At 47.5% G+C, this 15817-nt stretch overlaps 1 protein-coding gene across 1 annotated transcript; it reads left to right on the top strand.

The window, feature by feature from the left end:
* The first annotated feature begins 5950 nt into the window (after positions 1-5950).
* LOC124029420 (protein LYRIC-like) lies at positions 5951-7658 on the top strand. The gene is given in 5 exon segments (XM_046341126.1): positions 5951-6155; positions 6158-6285; positions 6288-6410; positions 6750-6839; positions 7502-7658. Coding segments are annotated over 5 exon segments (567 nt in total). The 5' UTR covers positions 5951-6070; the 3' UTR covers positions 7643-7658.
* Positions 7659-15817: the final 8159 nt, after the last annotated feature.

The following is a 15817-nucleotide window of genomic DNA, read 5'->3' as shown; positions in this document are numbered from 1 at the left end:
CCCTTTCCCCACTGTGTGAGCGAGCCACTCCCTTTCCCCACTGTGTGAGCGAGCCACTCCCTTTCCCCACTGTGTGAGCGAGCCACTCCCTTTCCCCACTGTGTGAGCGAGCCACTCCCTTTCCCCACTGTGTGAGCGAGCCACTCCCTTTCCCCACTGTGTGAGCGAGCCACTCCCTTTCCCCACTGTGTGAGCGAGCCACTCCCTTTCCCCACTGTGTGAGCGAGCCACTCCCTTTCCCCACTGTGTGACCGAGCCACTCCCTTTCCCCACTGTGTGAGCGAGCCACTCCCTTTCCCCACTGTGTGAGCGAGCCACTCCCTTTCCCCACTGTGTGAGCGAGCCACTCCCTTTCCCCACTGTGTGAGCGAGCCACTCCCTTTCCCCACTGTGTGAGCGAGCCACTCCCTTTCCCCACTGTGTGAGCGAGCCACTCCCTTTCCCCACTGTGTGAGCGAGCCACTCCCTTTCCCCACTGTGTGAGCGAGCCACTCCCTTTCCCCACTGTGTGAGCGAGCCACTCCCTTTCCCCACTGTGTGAGCGAGCCACTCCCTTTCCCCACTGTGTGAGCGAGCCACTCCCTTTCCCCACTGTGTGAGCGAGCCACTCCCCTTTCCCCACTGTGTGAGCGAGCCACTCCTTTCCCCACTGTGTGAGCGAGCCACTCCCTTTCCCCACTGTGTGAGCGAGCCACTCCCTTTCCCCACTGTGTGAGCGAGCCACTCCTTTCCCCACTGTGTGAGCGAGCCACTCCCTTTCCCCACTGTGTGAGCGAGCCACTCCCTTTCCCCACTGTGTGAGCGAGCCACTCCTTTCCCCACTGTGTGAGCGAGCCACTCCCTTTCCCCACTGTGTGAGCGAGCCACTCCCCTTTCCCCACTTTCCCCACTGTGTGAGCGAGCCACTCCCTTTCCCCACTGTGTGAGCGAGCCACTCCCTTTCCCCACTGTGTGAGCGAGCCACTCCCTTTCCCCACTGTGTGAGCGAGCCACTCCCTTTCCCCACTGTGTGAGCGAGCCACTCCCTTTCCCCACTGTGTGAGCGAGCCACTCCTTTCCCCACTGTGTGAGCGAGCCACTCCCCTTTCCCCACTGTGTGAGCGAGCCACTCCCTTTCCCCACTGTGTGAGCGAGCCACTCCCTTTCCCCACTGTGTGAGCGAGCCACTCCCTTTCCCCACTGTGTGAGCGAGCCACTCCCTTTCCCCACTGTGTGAGCGAGCCACTCCCCTTTCCCCACTGTGTGAGCGAGCCACTCCCTTTCCCCACTGTGAGCGAGCCACTCCCTTTCCCCACTGTGTGAGCGAGCCACTCCTTTCCCCACTGTGTGAGCGAGCCACTCCCTTTCCCCACTGTGTGAGCGAGCCACTCCCTTTCCCCACTGTGTGAGCGAGCCACTCCCTTTCCCCACTGTGTGAGCGAGCCACTCCCCTTTCCCCACTGTGTGAGCGAGCCACTCCCTTTCCCCACTGTGTGAGCGAGCCACTCCCTTTCCCCACTGTGTGAGCGAGCCACTCCTTTCCCCACTGTGTGAGCGAGCCACTCCCTTTCCCCACTGTGTGAGCGAGCCACTCCCTTTCCCCACTGTGTGAGCGAGCCACTCCTTTCCCCACTGTGTGAGCGAGCCACTCCCTTTCCCCACTGTGTGAGCGAGCCACTCCCTTTCCCCACTGTGTGAGCGAGCCACTCCCTTTCCCCACTGTGTGAGCGAGCCACTCCCTTTCCCCACTGTGTGAGCGAGCCACTCCCTTTCCCCACTGTGTGAGCGAGCCACTCCTTTCCCCACTGTGTGAGCGAGCCACTCCCTTTCCCCACTGTGTGAGCGAGCCACTCCCTTTCCCCACTGTGTGAGCGAGCCACTGAGCGAGCCACTCCCTTTCCCCACTGTGTGAGCGAGCCACTCCTTTCCCCACTGTGTGAGCGAGCCACTCCCTTTCCCCACTGTGTGAGCGAGCCACTCCCTTTCCCCACTGTGTGAGCGAGCCACTCCCTTTCCCCACTGTGTGAGCGAGCCACTCCCTTTCCCCACTGTGTGAGCGAGCCACTCCCTTTCCCCACTGTGTGAGCGAGCCACTCCCTTTCCCCACTGTGTGAGCGAGCCACTCCCTTTCCCCACTGTGTGAGCGAGCCACTCCTTTCCCCACTGTGTGCATTCTAATAAGCGTAGCCACATGGCTGTTGCTCAGAATGCAATTTGCAGGAAAATACAGTTTTCAAAGCAGCTACTGTTGTTCTAGATACAGAGAGGATCGTCAGCTTTCTGTATATAATTTATTACCACTTAATATTGAATTCACGGCACCCTTTACAACTGGAGTAGACTGTGTAGTATATGGTTTTGAAGAGACCGTGGGGCGCACCATTTGCGGTGAATAGGCCTATATCAAGTAGCCTGTTTAGGCCTAGCGCTGCAATGTTTTCGTTGGAAAATATATTAACTGATAGACTAATCAAGTAGTCTACATGGCTATCTAGCAACATGATCATATTTAGAGTTAAAGTGTTTAAAGTGTTTAGAGTTCCCACTACCTCAGGTGTTGAATAATATTGGGGATCAGGTGTTTAATAATATTAGGGTCCAGGTGTTTAATAATATTAGGGTCCAGGTGTTTAATAATATTAGGGATAAGGTGTTGAATAATATAAGGGCTGCAAACTATTACAGACTACAAAGGGAAGCACAGCCGAGAGCTGCCCAGTGACACAAACCTACCAGACGAGCTAAACGACTTCTATGCTCGCTTCGAGGCCAATAACACTGAAACATGCATGAGAGCACCAGCTGTTGAGTATCTGGAGCATCAGCATTTGTGGGTTTGATTACAGGCTCAAAATGGCCTGAAACAAAGAACTTTCTTCTGAAACTCGTCAATCTATTCTTGTTCTGACAAATGAAGGCTATTCCATACGAGAAATTGCCAAGGAACTGAAGATCTCGTACAACGCTGTGTACTACTCCCTTCACAGAACAAACTGGCTCAAACCAGAATAGAAAGAGGAGTGGGAGGCCCCAGTGCACAACTGAGCAAGAGGACAAGTACATTAGAGTGTCTAGTTTGAGAAACAGATGCCTTCACAAGTCCTCAACTGGCAGCTTCATTAAATAGTACCCGCAAAACACCAGTCTCAACGTCAACAGTGAAGAGGCAACTCCAGGATACTGGCCTTCTAGGCAGAGTTGCAAAGAAAAAGCCATATCTCAGAATGGCAAATAAAAAGAAAAGATTAAGATGGGCAGAAGAACACAGACACTGGACAGAGGAAGATTGGAAAGAAGTGTTATGGATGCTGGAGAACTGCTTGATGCCATCTGTCAATCATAGTGGAGGCAATGTGATGGTCTGGGGGTGCTTTGGTGAAGGTAAAGTGGGATAATTATACAGGGTAAAAGGGATCTTGAAGAAGGAAGGCTAACACCCCATTTTGCAACGCCATGCCGTACCCTGTGGACGGCGCTTAATTGGAGCCAATTTTCTCCTACAACAGGATAATGACCCAAAGCACAGCTCCAGACTATGCAAGAACTATTTAGGGAAGAAGCAGTCAGCTGGTATTCTGTCTATAATGGAGTGGCCAGCACAGTCACCAGATCTCAGCCCTATTGAGCTGTTGTGGGAGCAGCTTGACCGTATGGTACGTAAGAAGTGCCCATCAATCCAATTCAACTTGTGGGATGGAGGATTCTTTGACGAAAGCAAAGTTTGAAGGACACCATTATTAATTCAATTAAAAATCATTATTGACTATATTTCCTATTCATTTTTAAACTCATTTCATGTATGTTTTCATGGTAAACAAGGACATTTCTAAGTGACCCCAAACTTTTGAACGGTAGTTTATATATATTTTTTTTACATTGTTTGCAAACTGATATGTGACACGTATTAATGCCAAAATAACATGAAAAACAGGCCCCAAACAATATGGGGCTCAAAACATGACTGAAGAATAGTAACAGCCATACAGTAGAACATATGGCTGAAACTTAGCAGAGTAACAGGAAGTAATTAGTGGTAATTACCTATTATTACACAGCATGTAAACTCACCAATAACTATTTTTTTTAAGTCCTCAAATGTGCATCTTCTCCCTTCGGAAGACTCTGACCTGAGTGGGCGGGTGCAGTATCTAGATGCACATTTCCAAGCGCTCCGATTGGTTTGGAATGGCAGGGCTATGATGGGTGAGGGATAACATAGGTAGGCTGAGCAGCCAAACAAACATGACTTAAGGGAGTAGAGCTATGGGTCACAGAAGAAGAGCTACGGGGCACAGGAGAAGGGCTACAATATCACATTACACAGGACCTTATTAAGGGGCACACACAGCTTTTTTGTTAGTAGAGTATTTGTCTTCAAATATAGTTCAATTTATTTTTGTAATGTAAGAACATGTGGTGTTTTGTTTGTAAATTTACATTTGTGAATATGAAATTTGTCCAAAAGAATAATGAAATTAATTACATAAAATTGTTTCAGCTTATTTCTATCATAGGTAAAGAATCCAAGCAGTACATCTCTCCATAATAGTGTAAAATCTTCATAAATGTGTTTGACTATAAATCTACTGATGTCTTGCCACACATTTCTTACATGAACACAATGTCAAAAAAGTTGTAACACCGTTTCTGGGTGGTCATTACAAAAGGAGCAATTTGAGTTTATGTTTTCCTTAAACTTCTTCATATAATGGTTGGCAGGATAATAGTTATGAATAATTTTAAAGGAAACTTCCTTAATTTTGTTAACAAGTAGGTATGTGTGTGGCAACATCCAAACTTTTCCCCAACAGATAATATCAATTGAACGTTCCAATAAGGCATGAGATAAGGGTGTAGATACAACATACTCATATCGTTCTGTTGTTGAATGGACCAAAAGAGAACCAAATCTTTCCTACTGATGAGTCAACAGGGTCAATAGAAGGTAGGCTCTGAGGGTCAGGTCTTTCCTACTGATGAGTCAACAGGGTCAATAGAAGGTAGGCTCTGAGGGTCAGGTCTTTCCTACTGATGAGTCAACAGGGTCAATAGAAGGTAGGCTCTGAGGGTCAGGCCTTTCCTACTGGTGAGTCAACAGGGTCAATAGAAGGTAGGCTCTGAGGGTCAGGTCTTTCCTACTGGTGAGTCAACAGGGTCAATAGAAGGTAGGCTCTGAGGGTCAGGTCTTTCCTACTGATGAGTCAACAGGGTCAATAGAAGGTAGGCTCTGAAGGTCAGGTCTTTCCTACTGATGAGTCAACAGGGTCAATAGAAGGTAGGCTCTGAGGGTCAGGCCTTTCCTACTGGTGAGTCAACAGGGTCAATAGAAGGTAGGCTCTGAGGGTCAGGTCTTTCCTACTGATGAGTCAACAGGGTCAACAGAAGGTAGGCTCTGAGGGTCTTAACCATTCCTGAATAATAAAGCAACACCTGGGGGAATGGTATCTAAAACAATTGCAAAATCTTTAGATGTTTCAGGGATCTTGTAAAGTGATCAGAATTCCTTATAACTACATGATTTTTTAACTCTGAATTTACAAGTTGTCTCACCAATAGGATATTATTTCGGAACCAATATTCTAAAAGCAAAGAAGTATTTTTATACAATATATCCCGATTTTATCAGGGCGCTCCTCCGTCCCCGCTTTCTCTCGATGACGTAACTGGTCGGCACCCGCCTCTCCCCGCCGCCCGCCCCTCCCCGCCGCCCTGTAAACAGCTCGTCAGACCGTCCAAGCCCCTCCCCGCCGCCCGCCCCGCCCCGCCGTAAACAGCTCGTCAGTCCGTCCAAGCCCCTCCCCGCCGCCCTGTAAACAGCTCGTCAGTCCGTCCAAGCCCCTCCCCGCCGCCCTGTAAACAGCTCGTCAGACCGTCCAAGCTCCTCCCCGCCGCCCTGTAAACAGCTCGTCAGTCCGTCCAAGCCCCTCCCCGCCGCCCTGTAAACAGCTCGTCAGTCCGTCCAAGCCCCTCCCCGCCGCCCTGTAAACAGCTCGTCAGTCCGTCCAAGCTCCTCCCCCAGCTAGCAGCGGTAGCTAACAAGTTAGTGGTGCTAGCAGTGGCTAAGCTACATGCTAGCTGGCGCTTTGAGAAAATGGCAACGGACTGGCAAACTTCAGCTATTGAGCAAGCCGAATTGATATCCAGTCGTCTCAGAGAGCTGTTATCCACCGGGGAGGATATATCCGATCGGAGTTTGGGGTGGAATTGGGACTTACGCCTGAGCTGTACCCGTCATGGGCGATTCTCTCCGCGGCGGCCGCGGTGGGGCTGCTGGTCCTGTCGTGGGCCGCGGTCTGTAGCGGACTCTTCGGTGGGAAAAGCTAGGAGCTCCGGTTACACAAGACAGTGGTGATTCCCTCAAGGCCCAAGTGAATAAGATTGTGAAGCCCGAGGCACAAAATAAAAAGACTAAAAAGAAATCTACTGAAAAGGTAGCGTCACATATTAGCCAGTTGTAAATGGTCATTGTCGTGGCAAACTAGCTCGCTGAATATCGAAACCATTTCTAAGATCTTTGTTTTGAAAGTTTACCTTGTAGATAGCTCTCTTCGTTAGTATGAGTCGTCGTATTCTCATGTAATGTTAGTTTGCTTTCAATTCCATGTGAAGCATAAATCACCTAACTAGTACTAAGACATGTAAGTTTAACTAACTAGTCAATTTAGCTAGTTTGCAGTAGTAAGCTGCTTGTCTGATGTCTTGGTTTATCATGTTATTTGTCACACACGGCTTCAGAAATAGTTCCCATGTTGTCGTTTCTCTCTCAACAGAAGGCTCAGTATAATGGACGAACAGTTCCAGAGCCTCAGGATGAAGTGACAGAAGAAATGACCAAACCTTCCCCAGAGATTACAACTGAGGTTTGTACCTAACAGGAACATATTTTTAAGTCTTCCGAAAGTCTACTTTGGATGACGATGGGAATGTATTTATCCAATTCCAAAAGGCTAAGCGATCCTTGCATCTGTAGTAGTTAGAGTTGATGAAAGCCCTGTCTCCACAGTAGGTAGAGTTGATGAAAGCCCTGTCTCCACAGTAGTTAGAGTTGATGAAAGCCCTGTCCCCACAGTAGGTAGAGTTGATGAAAGCCCTGTCTCCACAGTAGGTAGAGTTGATGAAAGCCCTGTCTCCACAGTAGGTAGAGTTGATGAAAGCCCTGTCTCCACAGTAGGTAGAGTTGATGAAAGCCCTGTCTCCACAGTAGGTAGAGTTGATGAAAGCCCTGTCTCCACAGTAGGTAGAGTTGATGAAAGCCCTGTCTCCACAGTAGGTAGAGTTGATGAAAGCCCTGTCTCCACAGTAGGTAGAGTTGATGAAAGCCCTGTCTCCACATTTTAATGAATGCATTTCTATTGCTTTGTGCTGAAGGAGGCACGGTGGCTTCAACACAGCACCCCTATCATTCATCTAGTGTGTGTATATATAAATCATTTCAATACACCCATTACCAGTGAATGACCATAAGGACTAATATTGCTTGCACTTTTGAAAGTTAGACTTTTTGTTGTCTTTAATTGAATAGGTGAAGAAAACCAAGAAGAAAGCCAAACCCGAGGTGAAACCAGCCAAGAGGGTTTCTGCTGGCGATGGCAAAGAGCCTGATGATGGTATGACCCTTAACCCCTGTATGAACCCGTCACCTTGGTTGACTTCTTCCTTGTAGCTAAATGTATCCTGCAGAATTCCACTGATTTCATTCAGACTGCGCCATAGACGACCCTTGTATGAGGCCACAATGGCATTGTTAAGGGATTAGGCAGTGACACACAGGACAAGTCTCAAATGGCACCCTATTCCCTACATAGTGCACTATATGGGGACTAGGGTGTAATTTGGGATGCAACCCTAGTGTCCAACTTAACTTGCTTAGTCAGATGGGTGAGAGGTTATGACTAATGGTTCTGGTCCAGTCCAGAACTTCCAAACTTCATCTGGAAAGTGGCAGTTGTTCGGCCATTCAGCTCGTTGTGTCAAGATCACTGATTTTAGAGAAACATCAAACGTCTGTACATATAAGTGTCTATATATCATCTGAAAGCTTAAATTCTTGTTAATATAACTGCACTGTTCAATTTACAGTAGCTAATACTGTGAAAAAATGCCTTGCAATTGTTTGAGGAGAGCTCCTAACAACACAAGTTTTCCCCTACATTCAATTCCCCTACATTCAATTCCCCTACATTCAATTCCCCTACATTCAATTCCCCTACATTCAATTCCCCTACATTCAATTCCCCTACATTCAATTCCCCTACATTCAATTCCCCTACATTCAATTCCCCTACATTCAATTCCCCTACATTCAATTCCCCTACATTCAATTCCCCTACATTCAATTCCCCTACATTCAATTCCCCTACATTCAATTCCCCTACATTCAATTCCCCTACATTCAATTCCCCTACATTCAATTCCCCTACATTCAATTCCCCTACATTCAATTCCCTACATTCAATTCCCCTACATTCAATTCCCCTACATTCAATTCCCCTACATTCAATTCCCCTACATTCAATTCCCCTACATTCAATTCCCCTACATTCAATTCCCCTACATTCAATTCCCCTACATTCAATTCACATTTCCACAAACTTCAAAGTGTTTCCTTTCAAATGGTACCAATAATATGCTTCAGGGCCTGAGCTACAGGCAGTTAGATTTGGGTATGTCATTTAGGTGAAAGGGGAGGGGGCTGTCCCCAAGAAGTGTTTAATGATTGATGTCATTTGACCTTGACCTTTGTAACATCAAGCTGTTTATAAATGTCCATGTTGGCCAAGCAGTAATTAAGGCTATGCAACTATAAGTTGGATATCTGTATGATGACATTCATTAAAACCTTTAAAAATCACACTTAAAAAGGTTATCAAGCTATGCTTCTAGTTCTGTAGGTATCATCTTTTTCATTAAGAGATGTATAAAGGTGGTCAGGGGGGGTGATGTTTCCCACAGATGCTGATCTTGGATCAGTTCAGGTCATTTCCATGTAAAAGGACACCAACATCACAAATGAAAGCTATGATCGTTTGTATTTGTGAGAAATTAAAGTGTGTGTGTATATACTGTGCATTCGCAAAGTATTCAGACCCCTTTTCCACATTTTGTTACTTTACAGACTTATTTAAAAATATATAAAATCTACACACACTACCCTGTAATGACAAAGCGAAAACCGGTTTTTAGAAATGTTTTAACTATTTATTTATATATATTTATATACAGTGGGGCAAAAAAGTATTTAGTCAGCCACCAATTGTGCAAGTTCTCCCACTTAAAAATATGAGGCCTGTAATTTTCACCATAGGTACACTTCAACTATGACAGACAAGATGAGAGAGAAAAAAATCCAGAAAATCACATTTGGATTTTTAATGAATTTATTTGCAAATTATGGTGGAAAATAAGTATTTGGTCACCTACAAACGAGCAAGATTTCTGGCTCTCACAGACCTGTAACTTCTTCTTTAAGAGGCTCCTCTGTCCTCCACTCGTTACCTGTATTAATGGCACCTGTTTGAACTTGTTATCAGTATAAAAGACACCTGTCCACAACCTCAAATGGTCACACTCCAAACTCCACTATGGCCAAGACCAAAGAGCTGTCAAAGGACACCAGAAACAAAATTGTAGACCTGTACCAGGCTGGGAAGACTGAATCTGCAATAGGTAAGCAGTTGAAGTGTACCTATGATGAAAATTACAGGCCTCATCTTTTTAAGTGGGAGAACTTGCACAATTGGTGGCTTACTAAATACTTTTAGAGAACAAGTATTTGATACACTGCCGGTTTTGCAGGTTTTCCTACTTACAAAGCATACAGAGGTCTGTCATTTTTATGATAGGTACACTTCAACTGTGAGAGATGGAATCTCAAAACAAAAATCCAGAAAATCACATTGTATGATTTTTAAGTAATTAATTTGCATTATTGGCAGTGCCCAGCCAGAGCCCAGATTTGAACCTGATCGAATATCTCTGGAGAGAGCTAAAAATAGCTGTGCAGCGACGCTCCCCTTCTAACCTGACAGCTTGAGAGGATCTGCAGAGAAGAATGGGAGAAACTCCCCACATACAGGGGAAGGGAGATACCTGGTCAGTTGAACAACTGAATGCCTTCAACTGAAATGTGTCTTCCGCAATTAACCCAACCCCTCTGAACCAGGGAGGTGCGGCTTTGGCGCCCGGGGAACAGGGAACTGCCTTGCTCAGGGCCAGAACGACAGATTTTTACCTTGTTAGCTCGGGGATTCGATCCAGCAACCTTTCAGTTACTGGCCTAACACTCCAATCACTAGGCTACATGTGTGCCAAGCTTGTCGTGTCATACTCAAGAAGACTCAAGGCTGTACTCACTGTCAAAGGTTCATCAACAAAGTACTGAGTAAAGTGTCTGAATACTTATATAAATGGGATTTTTTTGTTTTTGTTATTTTTAATACATTTGCAAAAAATTCTAAGAACCTTTTTTTGCTTTGTCATTATGGGGTCTTGTGTGTAGATTGCTGGGAAAAAATATGTAATCCCTTTTATAATAAGGTTGTAACGTAACAAAATGTGGAAAAAGCCCAGGTGTCTGAATACTTTCCCAATGCACTGTATTTTTACATTTCCAACCTAATAAATAGGAAGAAGCAAATGCTTTGATTTCTGGTCAAACAGGAAAAGGAAACATCTACCTGAAGTCTAAGAAGGTATAAATAAACACTAATGTTGACGTACAGACCCCTGCCAAATAATATGAACACTTTTATATTTAGTTTGACATTTTTTTGCCTTATGTACGTTTTAAGAAACATTGCCTTGAAATTCCATTACCAGAAGCCAGTTGGGTTCACAAGTTTGGACAGCACAGTAAAGTACGAGTACTTTAATGTAGAGCACATGAGTTGAGTACACTAGTGGACTGGACTGAATAGTTTTTTACAGTATGCTGAAACTAATGCACTTTTGATACAAAAAAAATAGGTTCAGTACTAGAATTTATGTCTGGTACTTCTGTCAAATGGGGAAGTGTGCTCTTCATGGATGAATCTCGGTTTCAACTGTACCAGGCAGATGGCAGACAGCGTGTATGGCTTCGTGTGGTTGAGCAGTTTGCTGATGTCAACGTTGTGAACAGAGTTCCCCATGGTGGGGTTACGGTGTGGCCTGGCATAAGCTACTGACAACGAACACAAATTGCCATCGATAAAATCCAATTGAATGCACACAGATACCGTGATGAGATCTTCAGGCCCATTGCCGTGCATTCATCCGCGGCCATCACCTCATGTTTCAGCAAGATAATGTACGGCCCCATGTCCCAAGTTATCACCTCATGTTTCACCATTATTCATTTTACCTTTAAAAAAATAAGCACACATAAAACTTGAAAAGGCCATACATGCACATGAATAAAATGTCCCAGTTCTTCCACCGCCTGCATCCTCACCAGACATATCACCCATTGAGCATGTTTGGGATGCTCTGGATTGACGTGTATGACAGCGTGTTCCAATTCCCGCCAATATCCAGCAACTTCACACAGCCATTGAAGAGGAGAGGAACCACATTCCACAGACCACAACCAACAGCCTGATCAACTCTATGAGAAGTGCTGCGTGAGGCAAAAATGGTGGTCACACCAGATACTGACTGGTTTTCTGATCAACACCAGATACTGACTGGTTTTCTGATCACACCAGATACTGACTGGTTTTCTGATCCACACCAGATACTGACTGGTTTTCTGATCCACACCAGATACTGACTGGTTTTCTGATCCACACCAGATACTGACTGGTTTTCTGATCCACACCAGATACTGACTGGTTTTCTGATCCACACCAGATACTGACTGGTTTTCTGATCCACACCCCTACTTTTTAAAGTTAACTGTGGAGTTCCAGGTCTCCGGTAGCCTCTGGAACTGCCAATCTGCGGTCAACAAGGCAGAGTTCATCTCAGCCCAGGCCTCCCTCCAGTCCCTCGACTTCTTGGCACTGACGGAAACATGGATCACCACAGACAACACTGCTACTCCTACTGCTCTCTCTTCGTCCGCCCACGTGTTCTCGCACACCCCGAGAGCGTCTGGTCAGCGGGGTGGTGGCACCGGGATCCTCATCTCTCCCAAGTGGTCATTCTCTCTTTCTCCCCTTACCCATCTGTCTATCGCCTCCTTTGAATTCCATGCTGTCACAGTTACTAGCCCTTTCAAGCTTAACATCCTTATCATTTATCGCCCTCCAGGTTCCCTCGGAGAGTTCATCAATGAGCTTGATGCCTTGATAAGCTCCTTTCCTGAGGACGGCTCACCTCTCACAGTTCTGGGCGACTTTAACCTCCCCACGTCTACCTTTGACTCTTTCCTCTCTGCCTCCTTCTTTCCACTCCTCTCCTCTTTTGACCTCACCCTCTCACCTTCCCCCTACTCACAAGGCAGGCAATACGCTCGACCTCATCTTTACTAGATGCTGTTCTTCCACTAACCTCATTGCAACTCCCCTCCAAGTCTCCGACCACTGCCTTGTATCCTTTTCCCTCTCGCTCTCATCCAACACCTCCCACACTGCCCCTACTCGGATGATATCGCGCCGTCCCAACCTTCGCTCTCTCTCCCCGCTACTCTCTCCTCTTCCATCCTATCATCTCTTCCCTCCGCTCAAACCTTCTCCCACCTATCTCCTGATTCTGCCTCCTCAACCCTCCTCTCCTCCCTCTCTGCATCCCTTGACTCTCTATGTCCCCTATCCTCCAGGCCGGCTCGGTCCTCCCCTCCCGCTCCGTGGCTCGATGACTCATTGCGAGCTCACAGAACAGGGCTCCGGGCAGCCGAGCGGAAATGGAGGAAAACTCGCCTCCCTGCGGACCTGGCATCCTTTCACTCCCTCCTCTCTACATTTTCCTCCTCTGTCTCTGCTGCTAAAGCCACTTTCTACCACGCTAAATTCCAAGCATCTGCCTCTAACCCTAGGAAGCTCTTTGCCATCTTCTCCTCCCTCCTGAATCCTCCGCCCCCCCCTCCTCCCTCTCTGCAGATGACTTCGTCAACCATTTTGAAAAGAAGGTCGACGACATCCGATCCTCGTTTGCTAAGTCAAACGACACCGCTGGTTCTGCTCACACTGCCCTACCCTGTGCTCTGACCTCTTTCTCCCTCTCTCTCCAGATGAAATCTCGTGTCTTGTGACGGCCGGCCGCCCAACAACCTGCCCGCTTGACCCTATCCCCTCCTCTCTTCTCCAGACCATTTCCGGAGACCTTCTCCCTTACCTCACCTCGCTCATCAACTCATCCCTGACCGCTGGCTACGTCCCTTCCGTCTTCAAGAGAGCGAGAGTTGCACCCCTTCTGAAAAAACCTACACTCGATCCCTCCGATGTCAACAATTACAGACCAGTATCCCTTCTTTCTTTTCTCTCCAAAACTCTTGAACGTGCTGTCCTTGGCCAGCTCTCCCGCTATCTCTCTCTGAATGACCTTCTTGATCCAAATCAGTCAGGTTTCAAGACTAGTCATTCAACTGAGACTGCTCTCCTCTGTATCACGGAGGCGCTCCGCACTGCTAAAGCTAACTCTCTCTCCTCTGCTCTCATCCTTCTAGATCTATCGGCTGCCTTCGATACTGTGAACCATCAGATCCTCCTCTCCAAATTCAAATCAAATCAAATTTATTTATATAGCCCTTCGTACATCAGCTGATATCTCAAAGTGCTGTACAGAAACCCAGCCTAAAACCCCAAACAGCAAACAATGCAGGTGTAAAAGCACGGTGGCTAGGAAAAACTCCCTAGAAAGGCCTAAACCTAGGAAGAAACCTAGAGAGGAACCGGGCTATGTGGGGTGGCCAGTCCTCTTCTGGCTGTGCCGGGTAGAGATTATAACAGAACATGACCAAGATGTTCAAATGTTCATAAATGACCAGCATGGTCAAATAATAATAAGGCAGAACAGTTGAAACTGGAGCAGCAGCACAGTCAGGTGGACTGGGGACAGCAAGGAGCCATCATGTCAGGTAGTCCTGGGGCACGGTCCTAGGGCTCAGGTCCTCCGAGAGAGAGAAAGAAAGAGAGAATTAGAGAGAGCATATGTGGGGTGGCCAGTCCTCTTCTGGCTGTGCCGGGTGGAGATTATAACAGAACGTGGCCAAGATGTTCAAATGTTCATAAATGACCAGCATGGTTGAATAATAGTAAGGCAGAACAGTTGAAACTGGAGCAGGAGCATGGCCAGGTGGACTGGGGACAGCAAGGAGTCCTCATGTCAGGTAGTCCTGGGACATGGTCCTAGGGCTCAGGTCCTCCGAGAGAGAGAAAGAAAGAGAGAAGGAGAGAATTAGAGAACGCACACTTAGATTTACACAGGACACCGAATAGGACAGGAGAAGTACTCCAGATAAACAAACTGACCCTAGCCCCCCGACACATAAACTACTGCAGCATAAATACTGGAGGCTGAGACAGGAGGGGTCAGGAGACACTGTGGCCCCATCCGAGGACACCCCCGGACAGGGCCAAACAGGAAGGATATAAAACAGGAAGGATACACCCTCTCCGAGTTGGGCATCTCCGGCGCGGCCCACGCTTGGATTGCGTCCTACCTGACAGGTCGCTCCTACCAGGTGGCGTGGCGAGAATCTGTCTCCTCACCACGCGCTCTCACCACTGGTGTCCCCCAGGGCTCTGTTCTTGGCCCTCTCCTATTCTCGCTATACACCAAGTCACTTGGCTCTGTCATAACCTCACATGGTCTCTCTTATCATTGCTATGCAGACGACACACAATTAATCTTCTCCTTTCCCCCTTCTGATGACCAGGTGGCGAATCGCATCTCTGCATGTCTGGCAGACATATCAGTGTGGATGACGGATCACCACCTCAAGCTGAACCTCGGCAAGACGGAGCTGCTCTTCCTCCCGGGGAAGGACTGCCCGTTCCATGATCTCGCCATCACGGTTGACAACTCCATTGTGTCCTCCTCCCAGAGCGCCAAGAACCTTGGCGTGATCCTGGACAACACCCTGTCGTTCTCAACCAACATCAAGGCGGTGGCCCGTTCCTGTAGGTTCATGCTCTACAACATCCGCAGAGTACGACCCTGCCTCACACAGGAAGCGGCGCAGGTCCTAATCCAGGCACTTGTCATCTCCCGTCTGGATTACTGCAACTCGCTGTTGGCTGGGCTCCCTGCCTGTGCCATTAAACCCCTTCAACTCATCCAGAACGCCGCAGCCCGTCTGGTGTTCAACCTTCCCAAGTTCTCTCACGTCACCCCGCTCCTCCGTTCTCTCCACTGGCTTCCAGTTGAAGCTCGCATCCGCTACAAGACCATGGTGCTTGCCTACGGAGCTGTGAGGGGAACGGCACCTCAGTACCTCCAGGCTCTGATCAGGCCCTACACCCAAACAAGGGCACTGCGTTCATCCACCTCTGGCCTGCTCGCCTCCTACCACTGAGGAAGTACAGCTCCCGCTCAGCCCAGTCAAAACTGTTCGCTGCCCTGGCCCCCAATGGTGGAACAAACTCCCTCACGACGCCAGGACAGCGGAGTCAATCACCACCTTCCGGAGACACCTGAAACCCCACCTCTTTAAGGAATACCTAGGATAGGATAAGTAATCCCTCTCACCCCCCTAAGTTTTAGATGCACTATTGTTAAGTGACTGTCCCACTGGATGTCATAAGGTGAATGCACCAATTTGTAAGTCGCTCTGGATAAGAGCGTCTGCTAAATGACTTAAATGTAAATGTAAATGTACCTAAAGATGCAGGTCTGTATTCCCAGTTGTGAAATCCATAGATCATGACCTGATGAATGTATTTACATTAGCTAATTTCCTTATGAACTGTAACTCAGT

This window comes from Oncorhynchus gorbuscha, unplaced genomic scaffold, assembly GCF_021184085.1.
Source record: "Oncorhynchus gorbuscha isolate QuinsamMale2020 ecotype Even-year unplaced genomic scaffold, OgorEven_v1.0 Un_scaffold_6290, whole genome shotgun sequence".
NCBI classification, from domain to species: domain Eukaryota; kingdom Metazoa; phylum Chordata; class Actinopteri; order Salmoniformes; family Salmonidae; genus Oncorhynchus; species Oncorhynchus gorbuscha.
Note: the sequence above shows the minus strand (reverse complement) of the source record. Positions and strands in the feature narration are given on the sequence as shown.